This window comes from Juglans regia, chromosome 16 (genome assembly GCF_001411555.2).
Source record: "Juglans regia cultivar Chandler chromosome 16, Walnut 2.0, whole genome shotgun sequence".
Taxonomy (NCBI): Eukaryota; Viridiplantae; Streptophyta; class Magnoliopsida; order Fagales; family Juglandaceae; genus Juglans; species Juglans regia.
This window is the reverse complement of record NC_049916.1, coordinates 3,297,432-3,320,077: the sequence shown is the minus strand read 5'-3', so window position 1 is coordinate 3,320,077 and position 22,646 is coordinate 3,297,432. Positions and strand designations below refer to the sequence as shown.

The 22,646-nt window shown below is 31.9% G+C and overlaps 1 protein-coding gene across 1 annotated transcript; it reads right to left on the bottom strand.

The window, feature by feature from the left end:
• Positions 1-18,740: 18,740 nt before the first annotated feature.
• On the bottom strand, positions 18,741-21,819 carry LOC109012538 (probable glucan 1,3-beta-glucosidase A). Its single transcript, XM_018994242.2, has 8 exons — positions 21,625-21,819; positions 21,381-21,500; positions 21,075-21,272; positions 20,818-20,979; positions 20,414-20,583; positions 20,125-20,280; positions 19,390-19,742; positions 18,741-18,922 (listed from the first exon to the last, which is right to left on the bottom strand). The coding sequence occupies exons 1-8, from the start codon at positions 21,805-21,807 to the stop codon at positions 18,741-18,743; spliced, it is 1,524 nt and encodes a 507-aa protein (XP_018849787.1). The 5' UTR covers positions 21,808-21,819.
• Between the last annotated feature and the right edge of the window lie 827 nt (positions 21,820-22,646).

Genomic DNA, 22,646 nt, shown 5'->3' with positions numbered 1-22,646 from the left:
GATTGATTAGAAAGTAAATTTTATTGAAAACAGTGTTAATTTAAATTTAGAATATGAATGTAACAATATTAATACACAGATTGATAAATAAACTTGTTTGTACATAGCACAACTCGTTTAGATGAATTTGGGAATAAGCTATCTTTTCAACATATATATTTGATTAAATATAAAGAAAAATCATTTATAAAATAAATAAAAAATAAGATAAAGATTAATTGACCGTCCTAAATGCTTACATCAAAGATTGTAGAACGCAAAGAACACATCTTTCTTTAATGTTCAGCTACATATTTTTCCCAATCAACTAAGGGCTTGTTTAGAAATAGATTTAATTCTAAAATTTTTATCTCATATTCTTTTCAAATATAATTTAAATACAAATATTTTCACACTAATCATTACAATTTTTCTAAACTTTCAAACAAAAAATAAAAAAAATAATTCATTTTTTTCAAATTCTCAAACAAAAATAATATTATAAAACTATATTATTACAATATTTTAACTTTAAAATATTTTTTATTCAACTTTTTATCTCTCATTTTCCAAAATGTAAAAAATACTCAATTCAAACTATTTCACTACTATTTACAAACTATCTTACAATTATTCACAAAATTATCATCTCATCTCACTCCTCATACTACCCCTAAGGGCTTGTTTGGAAAAACTTTTTACTCCAAAATCCTCATATCATCTCATCTCCTTCCCAAAGATCACTCAAACACAAATATTTTTAAATTAATCATTACATTTTTCCTAAACTTTCAAACAAAAAAAATAATTTTCATTTTTAAAAATTTTCAAACAAAAATAATATTAAAAAACTATATTCTAATAATATTTTAACTAATTTATAATATTTATTATTCAATTTTTTCTTTTTCCTTCTCCAAAATCTCATAAAACATTATGACCCCATTTGGATTGTGTGATAAGATGAAATAGTTTTAGATTAAAGTTAAAAAATGAATAAAATATTGTTAGAATATTATTTTTTAATATTAATATTATTTTAAAATTAAAAAAAAAAATTAAATTATTTATTATATTTTATATAAAAATTAAAAAAATTTATATATGTCGCTTCTAAACTTATCCTAAATCAAAGAGACAATGGTTACGTTTGGATGTTGAGATGAGTTGAGTTTTTTATGAATAGTAGTGAGTTGAGATTGTTGAATGAGTTTGGTGGGGTCCACTTAAAATAAGTTTAAAATGTATTTAGATGTTAAGATGAGTTTAGATATATTTATGGAAAGTTATAAAAGAAATGGGTCCCATTATTATTTTTTACTGTTTACATTACAGTAAAAACGTAAATGAAGTAGGGATCTAGCGCCAAATGCAGCAGGAAAAATGTCAAATGCTTTGGCACTGTAGCTTAGACGCTACGGAATGAAAAAAAAAAAAAAATTAAAAGTTGCTTGTCAGGAATCTGAAGGACATGTTAAGTCCATCTACAGTTTAAATTGAGTTAAAGTTGTGATTAATAACAGAACGTGACTGTATACAATTAATAAAAAGGACGATGCTATAACTCCCACTAGAGGCTCACACATGCTATGAAAAAGCCAACCAATTACCATCAAATAAATAAAAATAAATAAAATATGCCCATAAACACCATTTTACGAGGTGTGCACGAGTTGCACATTATTTGTTAAACAAAAAGCTACTCTCACCGATAGTTGCTTTCCAATTGGCCCTATAATTTTTTTTATAAATTTAATAACTAAAAAAATGTTTTTTTAATAATATTATAAAATTTAAAAAAATATATTTTAAAGTATAAAAAAATAAATAAAAAAAATTTACTCTTACCGAGAACTGCCTCGTGCTATATTCTCGATGGATGTAATACTACTCTTTGTTTAATAGTTAACCATACCAAAAAAAATGGTAATATAGATTCCCAGAACTTCAGTTGGGTCATAACCACTGTTGCTTATTTAAGATGTGTTTAGATATTGAAGTGAATTAAGTTGAGATAATAAAATATTATTAAAATATTATTTTTTAATATTATTATTATTTTAAAATTTAAAAAAATTGAATTATTTATTATATTTTATGTTGGGATTTAAAAAAATTATAATAATAAATTGAGATAAATTTAAGATGAATTGAAATGATTTTAAGATATAAAATCACGTTATTTTCATTTTCTTTGCAAAATCCAAGAGAGATATAATAGATAAAGGTAATATGGATTTTCAGAATCTCAAATGGGCCATTACCACCGTTGCTCATCTGATGCCTCGGGATATAAAACCTTGTTACTTTTATTTTCTCTGATAAAGCCAAGAGAGATATAATACATATATTCAATTGTTTATGTATTTACTATATGCACGTAGAATGAGGCCGCTTGAATCGCGGGATCTTTGGTGGACTAAACTATGGATGACACTGCCACTGTAAGAGGGCCTCGGAGTCAAGAGAATGAGATGGTCGAAGACAAAGACGAGGAGTGCGACAGGGAGGTTTGGTACCAAATTGCGAATCAATGCTGATATAGTTTTTTTTTTTTTTTTTAAATAAAAATAAAAATTTTTGAGAAAAGAATAAGATCATTTGTCTCAGAAAAATAATTTTTATTTTTAATTCGCACCATTTCATTAAATAGATGTATTGTCTGTCAGTATCGGTGTACAGTTAGGTGCTGAACTTGTTTGTAAGAAAACTTTTCCAATTACTATAGTTGGAATCATGCGTGTAGCACATGATGACGTTCACTGAGACGATTTGTCGTTTGAGAGGCTTACATGCAGCTTAGACAAGTTTATAAAAGAAAAATTCTACTATCAAGCCGGTGCGTAAAATATTTTAACCTTTTGTGATGAAAATATTCGCTACAGAAGATCAACACTCGTGATGAGGAAAACAAACTCGCGGCTAAAAGCTTTTTGTTGCTAACTATTTTCGACGAGTCTGCAACTACTAATTTTCAGGTGAAAAGGTATAATTGCGGCGAGTAAACTTTTTGCGGCGATAATGGTTGTCGAAAAAGACTGTATTTATTGTAATATTTTGTGCATGTTTGAGATTGTAGTGGGAAATATAACTCATAGTTTTAGAACTTATAGCTTATAACTTAAATAATAAGCTCTATACTTCAAAAGTTGTTTTCTGTTTTATAAACATGTATCTAAAGCACTTTTAAAGTTAGTTACATTAATTTTTTAAAAATATACAATTATCTACATGAGCTTTTCGATAAAAGCTTCAATTGGTGCTTTTTTAAAACTAAGCCGCTGCAGAGCGGTCCGGCTATTAAAGTGAGAAGAGCAGCCCTTAATTCACACGGCGACACGTAGGCAAAAACACAATAAACTAGTTAGACCTCACTACACAGAATCACCACAAGCAAGTCATAGAAATCATGTTCTCCAAGCTGAGGTCTCATTTCATCTTTGTCTCCAAGCACTTCCAGCTCGCCTTAGTGCACCGCCACCAAGCCCGTCGCCCAAGACGAAGCTCAGTTCCACCGCCACCATCTCATTCCGACGTCGACCATCTGTTACCAAGCAAGAAAATTTTTAGACCACCTGACCCACACGAATTGAGCACCACCATCGACCACAGATTTCGCACCACCCCAGTTGGCAACTTACGGTTTCGAACCGAAAAAACCCAAAACATTTTTAGGTGCTATTAGGTACCAATAATTTACAATTAATTAGGGCTTTTCGTCAATAATGAAAATTGATAAATTGAACTCCTTGAGATGAGATTAAGAAGAGAAATCCTATAGGAAAAAAGATTTTTTAAAAAAAAAACAACAAAATTGAGAAATTTCAAAGACGGAGAGATAGATTACTGAGAGAGAAAGATGAGAAATACATTGCACAGGTCAAGCGCTGTCACTTTCTGACTCTTCATCACCGTATGGGTCATGCTCTGCCACCGTCTGGGACGAGCGCCATGCGGGATGAGTATGTTGAGATCTTCGTTCGTCAGGGATGGAGTGGAAGAAGTGAGGAGGGAGGCATGGAAAACAAAGAGTGAGGGAGGGATGTATGGATTCTTTGATCGAGTGTATGCAGATGTAAAATAAACACAATAAACCTCTTATGTGGTGCGGGGCTATTGGAGGTCTGCTCTTCTCACTTTAATAGCCGGACCGTTCCCCAAGTTTTCTCTTTTAAAAAAGTAGATTTTCAACTTTTTTAGATGATTAAAGCACTTTTTATAAATTTACCAAACATATCATTTTTTTCTTTAAAAGAGCTTTTAAACAGTTAAAATCACTTTTTAAACTTTCAGACTCAATCCCAAACAGACTCTTAGATCCCCAAGAACCCACTCCCAGTATTCATCTAATAATTAGTATTCCAGTAATCATTTCATTTTATTATTTAAAAAAACTAATTTTAATCTAAACATATTTTAAATATTAAAAAACCTTTGAAAATATTTTTATTTAATTATTTATATATAAGTAATGTTAGGTACAAGTTTTAAATATACAAGCGTACATAGAAAAGTTAGCCCCACTAGAAAACAAAATAATTTTTTATCACTTTTTTCTTATGAAAGTTTGAGACTTATTGTATATTTAAGACTTGTACAAATCACAAAAACTTCTATTAACAAAATATAAAAACCCATCACAAATGCTATCCAAACAATTGTTTGTGTATATACATATATATTATTAGCTAATACAAATATATATATATATGTATATACATAGATTTATCAATATATGAATAAATTTTAATTGAGTCGAGCTAACGAGTTGACTTAGACATAAACGAGTGAGTCTTAACGAATCTTAGTCGAATCGAGCCGAGTTTTGTCAGATATGTGTCATTTACTAATCGAGTGAGTATCTGCTTTCACGAACGAACTTTTTTTATTTTTTATGAATTGAGTTCGATTCGAGTTTTACCGGACGAGTACATAGCAGGCCATCAAACAGATTGGTTCATTTACAACCCTAGAGATTACAAATGACAGGGATTGATTAATTTTCTAGCTTATAAACTGCATCCAGATGGAGTACCCAACAAATCCAGTTTAGGAAGCATCAAGTCATAAACCAAAATGCTATATATATAGTTTATGATATTAATGATATGTTGGGGGCATATATATAGTGACATTTACCTAAAAAGTAAGATTAATTAACCCCTGTACGCTAGCTGGTCCATCTACCTAGCTAAAGATTATAAATGAGAGGGATTGATTCATTTTCTAGCTTATAAACTGCATCCAGATGGAGTAACCAACAAATCCAGTTTAGGAAGCATTAAGTCATAAACCAAAATGCTATATATATAGTTTATGATATAAATGATATGTTGTGGGCATATATATATATATAGTGACATTTACCTAAAAAGTAAGATTAATTAACTCCTGTACGCTAGCAGCTGGTCCATCTACCTTGCTAAAGATTATAAATGACACGGATTGATTCATTTTCTAGCTTATAAACTGCATCCAGATTGGTTACTAAGGTTTTGAGGAAAAAGAAAATAATATTGGAGAAGGATGCATCATTATTTTGTCGGTTAGTGGAGATAACCCTTTTAAATTTTAATTAATTAATTTGAACAAGTGGGTGGATCAAACAGGAAAAGCTATCTTAATTCCTTCCTTCAGAAGTTTTTATTTTTATTTTTTATTATTATGAAGTTTTTCACCATAATACAATAATATTGTTTTTATTTTTTATTATTATGAAGTTTTTCACCATAATACAATAATATTGTTTGTTATCAGGGAGAATAATGATATTTAACATTCCATTTTACAATATTTTTTATTTTTTATTCTTGATTTTATTTTAACATTCTCTGAAATAAATAGGAATTTTTATTTTTTATTTTTTTAAATGTTTTTTTATTTGGTCAAATATATATATAATAGGAAATATAAGTACTCAACTGTTTATTGGTCGACTACTTATACCATTTAGATTCAGAGATGGGTTGAATAAAATATTATTATAATATTATTTTTAATATTATTATTGTTTTAAGATTTAAAAAAATTAAATTATTTATTATATTTTGTATGAAAATTTGAAAAAATTATAATGATAAGATGAGATGAATTGATGTAAATTTCAAATTCAAACGGATCCTTAATAGGAAATTAAAGTTTGAATTGAACTTCTTTTTTCCATCCCTTTGTAGGTTGGTGTAATGGTCGTATATGATTGAGAGGAAGGGCACTCGAAGAAAATGATTGGACCATCAGTAAATTGTTTAGATGGTCCTTTTAACGTGGCACCACCGTACCACCATATAATATTACGTAATTTATTTAAAAAATACACAAAAAAATAAATTAAAAAGACTTTTGAAAATACACAAATAGTAAGAATAAATTCTAGATTCCTCCTTTTGAGTTTGTAATTTTAATTTTTTTTAATAAATCAAATGGTATCACATGATAGTGTCATGTTCATATAATCATTTAAATAGTAAGTTTTAGATAACTAAATAGCATTATTCAAAAAGATTTATGTGTGGATTCTTATCAGTTTTCACGAAGAGGAAGGCAAATGAATAGGTGAATTAATTTCTAGAAATAGAATTTTTAAAAAAATATTCGGATTCAATTAGTTGCGGCAATGATAAGTTTTGAAAAGTGAAAATCTAACATAAAAAGCGATCGAGTACTAGAGATAGAGCCATAAACAGATCATGCTTATTTAAATGTGAAGTGTTATATCTACAAAAAAAAAATACATAAAAATAGTTTTATGATTTTATTTGATCTGTTAGATTTATTTTATAATAAAAATAATTTTACAATCTTACGAACTACATCAAATCACGTCAGTTTGTGAGATTATTTTTGTGTAATCTCTTTGTAGCTTGAGTATTTTCCTATTTAAATATTAAGATTATGTTCAATTTGCATTGAGAAATACTCTCAACCCATCTTATCTCATCTCATTGTCATTACAGCTTTTGCAAATTCTCATAAAAAATACAATAAATAATTCAACTTTTTCAAATCTTAAAATAATAATAATATTAAAAAATAATATTCTAACAATATTTTATTCAATTTTTAACTTTTATCTCAACTTCTAACCTAAGAATGGGGTTTTAGCTTTCTATTCAAATTTGATGACTTTATTAGGAGATAATGCTGCTTGTGTAATGATTTTTGTTTTCTTACAAATTAAGGTTTGGTTTAGATAGTGAGTTGAAATGAGATGAGATGAGTTGAGTTGAGATGATTTGTGAATAATAGTAAGATATTTGAGTTGAGATGAGATAAGTTAGAAATTGTTTGAGTTATTTTATGAGATTTTGGGAAATGAGAGATAAAAAGTTGAATAAAAATATTATAAAATTAAAATATTATTAGAATATAATTTTTTAATATAAGTTTTGCTTTATTATTTCAAAAAGTTGAATTATTTTTTGTGTTTTGTTTAGAAGTCTAGAAAACTTGTAATAATTAAGTAATGATTAGATGAAAAAGTTAAAGATTTGAAATTGAAAAATATTTGTATTTGTAGTGTTTGGACATTGTGATGAGATGAGATGAGATGAGATAGAATCATCTCTTTATCCAAACCAAGTCTAAGTCATTCTATTGAAACTTGAGATTTGTATTAATTCAAAATCATATAGGGTGTCATCGTGTCTACAATAAGAATAATGCTAGTATGCCCCCTCATTATGCCCATTTATTCTGACAGCTTATGTCTTTATTTTTTTTACTTACTGATTAATGAAGTGACAATTAGTGTATTGATAGTTTTTATTTTTTCAAAATGTTTAAAGATCTTAAAAAATGTAAAAAGGAAAAATGAAAAAATGAAAAAGATGAATTTTGCCTAAACAACACGGCCAGCAGTCACTGGTCGGCGGCAGCCTAGCATCACTTCCACAATAATAGAAGAGACCGTTCAAAATATAGTTGATGGCGAATGTAGGAATCATGCAAGATGATTCTACTAAAACTATTGAAAAGTGGGTAAAACCAAGGAAAATTTGAGCAACCCATTTTTCCTAGCTAATGGTATTGCTTGGGAAAGAATGGACAATAAGGAGATGGAATGAAGATAGAATTGGCTAGCATTAGGCTGCCGAATGCATCGAAGATAATAGACTTGACCATCGTACCATCAAACGTTCGAACTGACGGGTTTTACAACAAAGCCTCAAATGTTCATAGAAAGAGGCGGCGCATGAGAGTTATGCACACAAACAACAAAATACAACAGAGTTAGAGGGAAAAGGTCATGGCGTACTGGAACTAGGTAATCTGTAATCAGGTTGGGTAGGGGTTTGCATGTAGCCAATACCCATGATCCACAATTTCTGACTCCCACAAAAATTTAACCAAATTCAACAACCCATGCAACATATAATATTTGGTAAACTTTGTGTGCGCCCACCTTAAAAAGCTTGTCGACAGTTTCCATAATCAAGGATTCAAAATTGTCAAGAGTCAGAAAGTAAGAATCCTAATGTCAACTTGACTCAAAGTTACCAACTTCAGATTTCATAGATAGACACACACAAAACTGTAAGGGAGTACTAAAATTAACAATAAAAGTATATATAGAAAGCTAAGTTTGATGAAAAACTATAATTTTTACAATTTTGAAATCCAGTTGATGCATGTGATTTGCTTTGGATAATTGGGTTAACGATGGTGGGGAATGTGTGATTTGCTTGGAGGATTGGGTTAAAATGGTGAGTGTGTGTAGTTTGCACGGATACCATACTCTCAAGTGGTTTGACATGTATTAAGTACTGAGTTCGAATCTAAATTTGGATTCACCTTAAACTATTAGTATTAACCATTTAAGAATTCATTGAATTCTTTAGTGTGGTTAAGATCAAACCTGGATTATAAGGTTATTGAACTTTGATTCGAGGGAGCCAACTCCACAAACTATGATTGAATTCTCTAATTTAGCTCTAATGGGTTTGAGCCACATTAGTCGAAAGGTGCTATCATGGTCACAACTTGGATGATCTCCTCTTACCATTTTTGTGTTGACCGACTCTCATGCTTGAATAAATTGACCGATTCTCACTCACGGAGATGTTCGTGAGTGGGAGTCTATCACTTAAGAGTCCTTTAAGTGGTCCAACACTCTTCCATAAGTTTAAACTGATCCCATGAAAATAGGATCACGTGGGACACGTAAACACCGAAATTTGATGGAGATTTCGGCTATAAATACATGTGTTTGGTCCCCAAACTCACTCACTCAATTCCCTTCGATAATACACCATTTAAATAGAGTGGAGAAGAGTTTGGAAGAGCCAAACACAGTGAGAAACGCAGCTTATACAGTGAATTGCATCAATGACTGGAGGTAATTTTTCTTAGCGTTAAACCTTTCAATTCTCTTTTCTAAAGTGTTATTCTGCATTTGAGAATTTTATTTAAGTCTAGCAGTTGGTATCAGAGCCATAAAAACCTCTATCTTGGTGTTTAAATTCAAAAACACAGTTCCTCTGTTTTTTGGCCCAAACTTGAAAAAAATTTTGGGTTTTGTTTTTTGGATGTTTTTTATTTGAAAGAAGTTTAGAAATCATGAAAAAATATTTTTTTCTAAACTTTCTGTGATTAAAAACATGATTTTTGACGTGAAAAAAGGCTGTGAAATGCAAAAATCGCGTGCTGTCTGGAGGTAGAAGACGACACGAACGACATGTCCTTTTCAACCTTATTGAAAACGACATGTCATTTTCAGCAACAAATTGTTTCATACGATACTGCTAAACGACAGGTCGTTTTCAATTTGATGAAAACGACACGTCGTTTAGCATAAGGATTCTAATTTCCGTATACTACTAAACAACACGTCGTTTTCAATTTAATGAAAACGACATGTCGTTTTGTTTCGGAGCGCTTATCAAGTGTAATGAAAAGACGACACGTCGTTTTTCAATTTGATGAAAACGACATGTCGTTTTATTCGGTAGTCGTTTATCCAAGCATGAAGATAAACGACATGTCGTTTTACTTGTCGTTTTGAGTTTTAGTAAAACGACATGTCGTTTAAGGGCTTCTATATTTTAAACAATGGGCAAAACGACACGTCATTTTTTCCTTCTAGAAAAACGACATGTCGTTTTATATGGTGCAGTGTATAAAAAAAAAAATTCCCATTTTAAATGGTTTGAAAAGTGGGTTTTTGGGCCTATGCCCATTGTGCTTATAATTTTTTTTTTTAATTATATGCAATGAGGATAATTGTTTATTATGCTCATATTTAATTTGCATGAATTGATTAATTTTGCTTTATACATGCAATTTTTTATGAGTATATAGTTTAGAGCATGAAATTAAATATGCATAATATTATAGTTTTGATTGTGCAATATTTATGCTTATATTATGAATCTTTTGTGCATAGTTATAACTTGTGAGTATTAGTTAAAATTATGTAATTCATAATATTAAGCTAGTCTTATGCAATTTAAATGTCTAGTGATCCATATAGTTTTATGTTAATTAGAGAATAGCCACAACATTTTTAATTAAATAAAATTATTATGATTGATTAGGATCACATAAAAAATATTAGACATTAATTGTAATTAATTATACATAAATATAATAAATTTTATCCCACATGAATTTTTATTATATTTATATTATTAATTAGGATAAAATATCAAATTATTCATAAATTACCCACAAGAATTATGAATGAAGTAAATAATTTGATAGTTTTATCATAAAAGTTTAAGATAGAATACACATAAAATCATAATATACCCTTTAGAATTATGAATTAAATAATTAAATTGATAAAATTCTATCATATAGATTAATTGGATCTACTTGAATTAAAAATTTAGCCCACAGGCAATTTTATGTCATTAGATTCAATTCTTAAGCATGATTTACATTGGTAAAACATGAATATTTATTTAGGCCTCAATTTTAACGTAAGCATGTAATCTATATGCAGTTACACAACCTACAAATTTCTTTAATATTCGTTATGATATCCCTGAACTTAATGGAGATAACTATAAGGTCTGGAAGGAGAGAATTCTTCTTCATTTAGGGTGAATGGACATAGATTATGCTATTAGGAAAGACGAACCACCAGCTATAACTGATACCAGCAATACAGCAGACATCGCACTTTATGAGGGATGAAAGCGATCTAATTACCTTAGCATGATGTTCATTAAGACTAGAATATCAGCTGGTATTCGTGGTTCTGTCGATCAGCATGAAAAGGTCCGAGACTTGCTAAAAGCCATTGATGAACAATTTGTCACTTCAGACAAGGCACTAGCAAGCACCCTAATTATAAAGTTCTCATCCCTAAGGCTCACCAGTGTGAAAGGTGTGCGTGAGCACATCATGCAAATGAGGGACAATGTGGCTCAATTGAAGAAACTCGAGATTGAAATGTCGGAGTCCTTCCTGATGCACTACATCCTGAATACACTCCCGCATCAATATGGACCCTTCAAAATCTCTTATAACACACATAAGGATAAATGGTCAATTAATGAACTCATGACCATGTGTGTTCAAGAGGAAGGGAGACTGATGATGAACAGGGTGAAAGTGCAATGCTGGCAACACATGGAAATGACAAATATCAAGCCAAACTAAAGGGAAAAGGTAAAATATATCCCCAATGTGGTATTAAGAAAGATTTCAAATGTTTTTTCTATAAAAAGAAGGGACACATGAAGAAGGAATGTGCCAAATTTCAGAAATGGCTTGCAGACAAAGGTAATTTGACCTCACTTGTTTGTTATGAATGTAATATGGTTATTGTCAATATTAACACATGGTGGATTAATTCTGGATCAACAATCCACATTTCGAATTCCTTGCAGGGTTTGCAAAACCTAAGGAAACTAGTGGGAAGTGAGCGAAACATCTTATCAGGAAACAAGATGGGTTCGCATGTGGAAGCTATTGGAACTTGCTATTTAATTTTATCTAGTGATTTTATTTTAAAGTTGGAAAAGACCTTTTATGTTCCAAGTTTTTCTAGAAACTTGATTTTAGTTTCAAGACTAGTACCTTTTGAATATTCCTTTAATTTTTCAAATTTATCATTCAATTTATTTTATAAATCTGATTGTGTTGGGAATGGTACTTTGTCTGATAATCTTTACTGTATTAATTTACAAAACAATACCACTTATGATTCAATGCATGTTCACACTGGTACTAAAAGATGTGTTATTAATGAGGATTCCTCTAAATTATGGTACCGGAGATTAGGCCATATCTCCATAGATAGAATTAAAAGATTAGTAAATGAAGGGGTACTTAATACTCTGGATTTTACTGATTTTGAGACTTGTGTGGACTGCATAAAGGGAAAGCAGACCAACAAGTCAAAGAAAGGTGCCAATAGGAGTTCAGACATATTAGAGATCATACATACTGATATATGTAGTCCAGACATGGACTCATATGGTCAGAAATACTTCATCTCTTTTATAGATGATTACTCACGATATATGTATCTCTATATGCTTCATAACAAGAACGAAGCATTAGATGCTTTTAAAATCTTTAAAGCTGAAGTAGAGAAACAATGCGGTAAACAAATTAAGATCGTGAGATCAGATAGAGGTGGAGAATATTATGGTAGATATACAGAGAATGGACAAGCATCTGGGCTATTTGCAAAGTTTCTTCAAGAGCATGAGATTGTTGCCCAATACACCATGCCTGGTTCACCGGATCAGAATGGTGTAGCAGAAAGAAGAAACCGAACATTATTGGACATGATGCGGAGTATGCTTAGCAGCTCCAATCTTCCTAAATCATTGTGGGCTGAAACACTTAAGATGACAGTGTATATATTAAACCGAGTTCCAACCAAGACTGTTTCTAAAACGCCATTTGAATTATGAAAATGTTGGAAACCGAGTTTGCGACATATGCGCGTTTGGGGATGCCCGTCTGAGGTGAGAATTTATAATCCACAAGAGAAGAAACTAGACCCAAGGACCATTAGTGGGTATTTCATTGGATATGCTGAAAGGTCTAAAGGTTATAGATTTTATTGTCCATCTGACAGTACTAGGATTGTGGAATCAAGAAATGTAAAGTTTCTTGAAAATGATTTGATCAGTGGGAGCGATCAAACCAGGAACATAGTTTCTGAGAATGATCATTCAAAATCTCAACCTTCCACCTCAAGTGATAAATTGGTTATTATTTACAACACCCCTCAAGTACCAACTGATGTTGAACAACCAATCATTGATGTTTCACAAGTTGCTGACGACACTCTAGTAGATCAGGTAGTTCAATAGTTGCCAACAACTTTTGAACAACAAGTTGAACCACATACTACTTCTCAGGAAGATGATGGTGCAACATTAAGAAGATCTGTTAGAGCAAGGAGATCAGCAATTCCTAGTGACTATGTTGTGTATCTCCAAGAATCTGACTATAACATTGGAGCCGAAAATGATCCCGAGTTATTTTCACAAGCCATGAGTTGCAAAGAATCAGAATTATGGTACAATGCCATGAAGGAAGAGATGAATTTCACGAAGAGTAACGAAGTCTGGGATCTTGTTAAGTTGCCTAATGGTGTAAAAACCATTGGATGTAAATGGGTCTTTAAAACTAAGAGAGACTCATTAGGCAACATTGAAAGATACAAGACAAAACTCGTTGCGAAGGGATTCACTCCGAAAGAAGAAATCGATTACAAAGACTTTCTTACCTTTATCTAAGAAAGATTTATTGCGTGTTATTTTGGCATTAGTAGCCCATTTTGACTTAGAATTACAACAAATGAATGTGAAAACAGCATTTCTCAATGGAGATCTAGAGGATGAGGTTTACATAAAACAACCTGAATGATTCCCCTCTAGTGATGGTGAGCAATTGGTTTGCAAGCTCAAGAAATCCATATATGGTTTAAAACAAGCATCTCGCCAATGGTATTTGAAATTCCATAATGTAATTTCTTCATTCGGTTTTGTAGAAAACGTTATGGATCAATGTATATACCAGAAGGTCAGTGGGAGTAAAATCTGTTTTCTTGTTTTATATGTGGATGACATTTTGCTAGCAACCAATGATAAGGGTTTGCTGCATGAAGTGAAACAATTCATCTCTAAAAATTTTGATATGAAGGATATGGGCGAGGCATCTTATGTCATTGGCATTAAGATCCATAGAGATAGATTTCGAGGTATCTTGGGTCTGTCTCAAGAAACCTATATTAATTAATAAATTTTTGGAGAGATATCGGATGAAGGATTGTTCACCAAGTGTAGCTTCCATTGTGAAGGGTGATAGGTTCAATTTTGAATCAATGCCCAAAGAACGACCTTGAAAGGGAACAAATGAAGAACATTCCATATGCTTCTGCTGTTGGAAGCCTAATGTATGCTCAAGTCTGTACAAGACCTGACATTGCATTTGTTGTGGGAATGTTGGGACGATATCAGAGTAATCCAGGTTTAGACCACTGGAGAGCTACAAAGAAAGTAATGAGGTACCTTCAAGGGACCAAAGAATACATGCTTATGTATAGACGAACGAACAATCTAGAAGTAATTGGCTACTCAGATTCTGACTTACTGGCTGTATTGATTCATGCAAATCAACATCATGATACATATTTTTGATGGCCGATGGAGCTATATCATGGAGGAGTGCCAAGCAGACTTTGACTGCCACTTCTACTATGGAAGTCGAGTTCGTCTCTTGTTTTGAGGCTACTTCATATGATGTATGACTTAAGAGTTTCATTTCTGGGTTTAGAATTATGGATTCAATCTTTAGGCCATTGAGAATGTATTGCGACAATTCAGCTGCTGTTTTTATAGCTAAGAATAACAAAAGTGGGAGTCGGAGTAAACACATCGACATTAAATATTTTGCCATAAGGGAACGTGTTAAAGAAAATAAAGTGGTCATTGAGCACGTAAGCACTGAACAAATGATCGCTGATCCTTTGACTAAGGGCATGCCACCGTTGAAATTCAAAGATCATATAGTGAATATAGGACTTTGTTCCATTATGTAGTTTTTCATTGTATGAACAATATTATTTTTTAATGAAATTCTTAATCATTTTGATGTTATTTTCTCATATCAATGTGCACCTTAATTTATTTTTGAAAAAATTCATCTGTATTGGACCAAGAATAAACATAGGGTTTATTCATTAAGAAATTGTTCCCACATAAATTATAAAGAATGAATACATAGTAATACATGGAAGGTAATACTCGTCATTAGAGAATCTATCGCCATGATTCATGTATTTATTACTTAAATGAAGATTATTGATGAGTTTAAGATGAAATCTTAAATTAGGAGTGTGGACCAAGTGGGAGAATGTTGACTGATTCTCATGCTTGGATAAATTGACCGATTCTCACTCACGGAGACGTTCGTGAGTGGGAGTCTATCACTTAAGAGTCCTTTAAGTGGTCCAACACTCTTCCATAAGTTTAAACTGATCCCATGAAAATAGGATCACGTGGGACACGTAAATACCGAAATTTGATGGAGATTTCGGCTATAAATACATGTGTTTGGTCCCCAAACTCACTCACTCAATTCCTTTCGATAATACACCATCTAAATAGAGTGAAGAAGAGTTTGGAAGAGTCAAACACAGTGAGAAACGCAGCTTATACAGTGAATTGCATCAATGGCTGGAGGATTTTTTATTGACGTTAAACCTTTCAATTCTCATTTCTAAAGTGTTATTCCGCATTAAAGAATTTTATTTAAGTCTAACATTTTGTTCATGGATGAATCTCTTGAATACGTTATTGAACTGCTCTTATATGCATGCCTCGGGAGATTTCCCTGCCTTGGTGTTTGTATTATTACTAAGACGGTGTGATCTTATTGTGAATGTGATCATTTTTTTTATCCATTCGACATCCTTCTTGTTAATATGATCTTTTAGACTTGATTGCAGATTTTTTTTTTGGTCAATAACTATGAAGTTGGACTATATGACACAAGTAAAAAGGTGACAGAAAGACAGAAATTAATCAAACTTGATTAATAGACAGCCAAATACCAGGGAGGATGTTGAAAATGCAAAACTACACCGGCTGTCACAGCGGAATTGGAGGACTATATTTATGTCTATAATGCGAACCCGTTGAATAATAACGCACTGTTCTAAATAAAATTGATTCAAAAATAAGCTTTTTAATTCCGTCCTTTGCGGTCCACGTGCATCTCAAGCGAAATTTTTCTAAGATTTTAAAAAGTCTTTTTATGAAATATTTTTTTAGTATTTTTTTCCTGAAAATAGAATACTAAAGTCTAATTCAGCAACACATTACTTGGATAGACTCAGTATGAGAAATCTAAAAGAGTTATTCTATTCAGCAGTCTTATATTATATAGTTTTTATTTTTTATTTTTACCTTTTTCTTCGAATGAGTATATAGTATAAGGATCGTGCTACAGCCCCCGCTGGGACTGTAGTGTATTTTTGCATGTGTTTTTTTTAAGTTGTTTTTTATATAATTTTTTTTAATATTTTTTAATATTTTTTAAAAAATAAAATAAATTTAGAACATTATTAAAAACACTTTCTTAATCAAGAAGTAAAAAAAAAATTATTAAAAAATACTTCCTTAATCATGAAGTAAAATAAAAAATCATATAAAAATATTTTATATTTTACTTCGTGATTAAGCAAGTATTATTTAATAATATTATAAATTTTTTTATTTTTTAAAAATATTTAAAATCATTAAAAACATCTACATAAAAAAAAGAATTAAAAAATACACGTAAAAAAATACACTAGAGCTCCAGCGGGAGCTCCCAACCGGAGCCCCCAGCGGGAGCTCTAGCATTTTCCCTAGTATAAATTTGATTCGATTCATTTTTTTATAAGGAAGTTGACCCATTTTGGTTTGATGTGTAACACAATGCCTGGTTGCCAATCAAACTTGATTTATTGAGCCTTTTACTTCCTTAATTCATTTCATGGCTGTGTAAATCCTTGTTTGATATATATGTTCATGAGCAATGTTACTTACAGTCTTTAAATGGGGACTGCATTGTAAGTCTAGTCAATTTTATCTTTAATTTTTTTTTTAAATTAAAATAATATCTTTATAAAAATAATATTTTTTTATATTTAATGAAGGGTTTGCACATGCAGTCTCTATTTGGAGATTGAAAATAGAATTTCTCATAGTCCATAATCATTATTAATAGAAAAAATCTTCTTGCAAGTAATTTCGCGCATCAAACCGCGCACTAATGTTAAATGTAAAGCATTCATTTAATGAAACAATGCGAATTGAATACGAAAATGATTTTCTTAAGACAGAAGATCTTATTCTTCTTTCAAAATCTTTTTTTTAATTTTTTAATTTTTTATAATAAAAAAAACTACGTTAATATTGATGTGTAGCACAATGCCTTGTTTGATATATAGTCCATAGTCATTATTAATAATGGCCGCTAATTCTCTTGCTCTTTGACCAAATATTATTGTCAACTATCTTTCCAAAATGTTTGAACATGATAATTAGGGAAGACGGTGAAGGCCCGCCACCCAGCTTGGTTGGCGGATTGGACCCGGCCACGTTTGAGTGTGCGTGCAGGCAGAGGAGTAATAAATAAGTTCATATGCGTTTATCTCTCTTTCATTCTAAGTCCTAAGTAAAATTATAATAGATTTGATTTGTATTCTATAATGGAAAATGCTAAGTAGACCGATGGTCTACCGAACATTTGCACCGATAGGTGCATTTTTATTTATTTTTTTTATTTTTTTTCAAATGCTAAAAAATATATTGTATTAATTTTTTTCTTTTCTTTTCTTAAATATTAAAAAATATTTCTTAATGTTTTGAAAAAAAAATGAAAAAAAAATAAAAACCATCGGTCAACTATCTGTAGATCATCGGTCTCAGTAGCATGACCCTTCTATAAAATGTACTTTGTGAAAATCTACAAGTAGTGAATGATTTTGTGGCAAAAATAAGACAATTTAATTCGGTTAAAGGGTTTTGGTTTTCTAATATAAGGAATGATAAAATATAAATTCATTAAATTTACCTATCGATCTAAGTTTTTTGAGCAATTGATAATTTAATAAAGAAGTCTTAAATCGTTGTATCTTAAGTACAAAGCGAGGAGAGAATAAAACAGAGTAGAGCAATTGAGTATTGCAAGTTTGCTTGCCCATGCCCATGCCTGTGGGAGACATCAATTATTACCAAAGAAATCAAGTTAAAATTCAAAGGGTTTTTATGTACGTTTAATTAGGTATTTTTTGAATATGGATACCGATATACTATACTCTCATCCTAATTTAAGATGTCGCGTTAATTAAAATTTATATTTGCATAAACAATTTTAATTATATGACATATTGTAATAAAATTAAAGTAGCACACTATTCCTATTCTAAGATAATCTAATAATTTTTCTATATGGACATGATAATTTGTTGAATAAATATAATTTGTGGTGTAATTGTAAATGGTATGCGAGGACAACGTGTCCAATCTTTGAAAGCAGCTCCTCTCATCAATATGCAATTCACTATCTTTAGTAGCTTCAAAGTCCTAGTCCTTTTTAATTTTTATTATTCTTTTTGGAAATATTAGTAAACATTTTACTCGGATCATGAGATGCCAATCTATTCGTTATCTCAAGTATATCTCAGAATATTTCACTATTATTTATTATTTTATTATTATTTTTTATTACTGTTTATTATTATTTAATATTTTATTATTATTTTTTTAATACTATTCACAACACTTCTCAACTCTTTTTTCTATTCAAAGCTTGATATAACCATTCTTGATCATCCACTCCAAACTCCAATGATTGTTCACGTTTTTAAGAGTCCAGTAAGCCCACCCAAATTTTGCTCTTTTAAAGACATCAAGTTGGGCCTTGGCGTATCTTCGGTAATCCTGTTTTGATGCTCCCTGAACTTTCCACTCAGCTACCCATTCACCTGCAAAAAATATTTGGGTTGTAAATACATTTCACAAAGAGTATTACCATTTGCTATTTCCTGTTTAGGACAAGTCTTGAGTTTTTTACAATTTTTAGGGATCGCAAGGAGTGATATTGTGGACACAATTCGTTCCTCACGATGATGCTACTACGACAGGATCTACGACTTCTGACATTAATAATATCATTGAGAAATGATAGTTGTAATTATGAATAGAAAAAAGCTGTGCAATTAGTTTGAAAAAAGTAGATAAATATGAGATTAATATGAAAAAAATTAATTTTTTAATATTAGACTCTACTCTTTCTTAAAATGATTACACGACGTTTGCGTACTCTACGACTATATGTAACATTACTTATACAGCTCAATCTTGGCATTTGTAAACAATGAGAATATAACATCCTCTTAATGGAATATGGTTTCATGAAAGAATATTAGGGCCATTCACCACTTGGACATACCAACAAAAGTAAGTGGACCATTTGAGGTTGTGACATAAGTGAGCTCCTGGGTCCTGTTGATGGAGACGAAATCAATGTTCTGCTGGACAGTCAAGTTGTCAAATATGGTGGAGAAGAGGTTGTAATAGTGCACGTCAATGACCGAGCCCATTAAGCCACTAGCTAGAGGGAACAGCTCCCTCGTGTCAATTTGCCCTAGCCGGTTAGACATGACCACATAAGCCGTGGAGGAGTGCTTGCGGACAGCATCATAACCAGCCTGGTAGTACTTGTTTACCGTCTCTAGGGATACTCCTGGTGCCCGAGGCTCATTAATCAGTTCAACTGCATAAAGGCTTTGGCTCTTTGCATACCTATACTTGTAAATGAGAGTACACGTATATAAACAAACGAGTCAACAAGTACTATAAGAGCTACCTGCATAAAGGCTTTGGCTCTTTGCATTTTATGGTTTCATATTAGAAATAGGAAAAATACTTAACATACAAAGAGATTATACAAAAGTAAACCTACAAACTGGCGTAGATTGATGAGGTCTATTAGATTGTAAAGTTACTTTTATTATAAAATAAATCTAATGGATTCCATGAAGTTATGTCAGCTTGTAGTTTTACTTTTATCTAACCTCTTTGTATTTGTAACGGTTCTCTTAGAAATGCAACTTTTCACTAGCATATGTGGTTAAAAATGAATATATTTAGTATGAAGAAGAGCATTTCTCTTATAACTATGTACCTTGCAGTTAGGAAGTCTATGACAGCAACTGTCTGTTGAATATTCTCATCCGTTTTTCCCCATTCCTGAGAGCCATCTCTGGAAGAGCTATGTTCCCAACCATTTTGGGAGCCAGGTGCTGCATGTAGATCAATTATAATGTTCAGTCCATATTTCCTGCAGACAAAGTACAACACCCAGCTTTTAGATATGTCTTGATAAGCTATATAATAATTAGGTGCACACTATGATCATAATCAACAAGAACGTCTAAGCCTTTCAAATGGTTGGAACTTGGTAATCTCTTAACTCAGCCCAGGAGAAGGCATTGTCTAGAGCTGTCAAGGAACCCCCCACATAGGGATGTGGAGGAGTCGGATTGCTTGCTATCCACCAACCAACTGGAATTCTAACTGCGTTTATTCCATTCTGTGATATGAAATCGAAGTCATCTTCCACTATGTATGTGCTCCAATGCTCCTGAGATTCAATGTCCACATACAGATCTGAATTATTATTATATTTAGAGAAATAATTGTTACAGTTATGAGTGTGCAAGCGACACACAATCACTTTAAAAAAAATAAATAAATACGGGATCTACATAAAAAAGAATTACTTTTTTAATAATAGACTATATTCTTTTTTAAAATAACTACACAACACTTGCTCATTCCACAACTGCAGGTAACATTATTAGAAATAAGTGCTTACCCTCATGACTTGCGGGGCTCTCTTTGGTCCATAGCCATTAGTTATTTGAAACTCGCCCTGCAACCCTCCTGTGTTTGTTATCACAAAGACTGAGGGATCGTTCTCTCCCCATTTGCTATTATTCCCTGCAAAATCTGCAGTCACCAGCGTCTCTGTCTTTGCCTGTACAATTTCATCCAATTTAATGGCGAAGTAAAAAACCTGTACGTACTGTGTTTAGTGTGTTTATCTTTCTAGATTTATACTAATAATTTTACCTGCAAGAAGAATTGATTGGGCGCTTTGATTCTCACAAGGCTGGAATTTCCTGGTTTTCTAACAATCTTAAATGCCTCTGATTTTCCAGGCGTGCTAGCAATGGCTACCACATCTATCCCATTTCCACTGGTGTCTAGGCCCACGAACTGCTTGTTAAAGACCCTGAACTTGAAAGTTTTCTCATTGATCCTCCATAGCTACACCAAACAAAGAACACCCACCCGTATATGTAAAACAACCAAAGAACGTTAGCTCGATCGGAAGTTTTAAATCATAAGGAACCATTTTTAACCAAAACAACTTACGCTGAATGTCTCCCATCCTGAAGCAGCACTTCTGTTTGCAACTATGATGGTTCCTCCTCCAGTTTCAGCGCAAAGATATTTCCCAGTTGTAACCGATTTGAACTGAAGTCCAGTTCCATCCTAATCAAGTTACAAAAGCAAACAATGACATTTACAACTCGGTGGGAATCATGCAAGACCTTCGGCTGCTGTGACATGATGATTTGATTTGCAAGAAAAGAGAAGTTTAAAATAAGATACAAACCAAGAAGTCCTTGTTGGGGATGCCATCAAAGAGAGAAGGGTTAATCCATCCTTCCGTAACCAGCCAACCTCCTAGATTAACAGCTTTTACTCGAAAGCTGGGATTTGTCCTCCCATGAGATAAAGAGACCTTACAGAAATGAAAAACTATGCCAAGTAGCAATATTCTTGAATTGATCGCCATTTGTTTATCTTGTTATTGATCCCCTTCGAGTATATCATCATATTATATATAATTAGGATTAACAAGTGCATATATAGTAGAGTCAAAATCCAGAAACTTTGACGAGTTTGGATTTGAATATTCTTTGTGGATATTATTGATCAATATCATGGGTATGAGAATTCTTAGTGGTTCTGGTACGGTTCAGCATATATATAATATAATGCCATTAATTAATTAGTTGGGTCTTCCTGATCATCTCAGCTATCAAAAGAAGTGGTAAATATATGTGCAGAAGTCGTGCTAGCTAGCAAATTGTTTTAATGGCGGAGCAGTGGAAGATTTAGAATTAATTGAACGCGTACGCGTGGTCTTCTAGTATTTGTTTGCCATGCAGCATAATGCACATCCCCCGGCACTCAAAGGCAGAAGTGCCTCTTTAGAGCACCGGGGAGGCGTAGTGAGTTGGGTTATATATCAATGCGCGCATGCAGTCCTAATATTTTTCTTTTGCCTTTTCAATATATATGTGTATTTATGTATACATATATGATATTTATAATTTATAACTTTTTTCATCCGGAGTCTACGTACGTACCTTTAGTTCCATGTTACAGGGAAAAAAAAAAAAAAACCGGGTATCGGATTATAAATCTGGGTTCACAATTTGGATTCATTCGGGTTCTGCCCCTGGGTCTGACTCGAGCTAATCCGGTTCGGTCCAAATTTGAAACTTAGGTTTGGGTCTAAGTATATCCGAATTTTCGAGTTGAAATCTGAAAAAACAATCTTAGGGAAGAGATGAGATAAGAATTTTATGAATTATAGTGAAATAGTACTTTATAAATAATAATAAAATA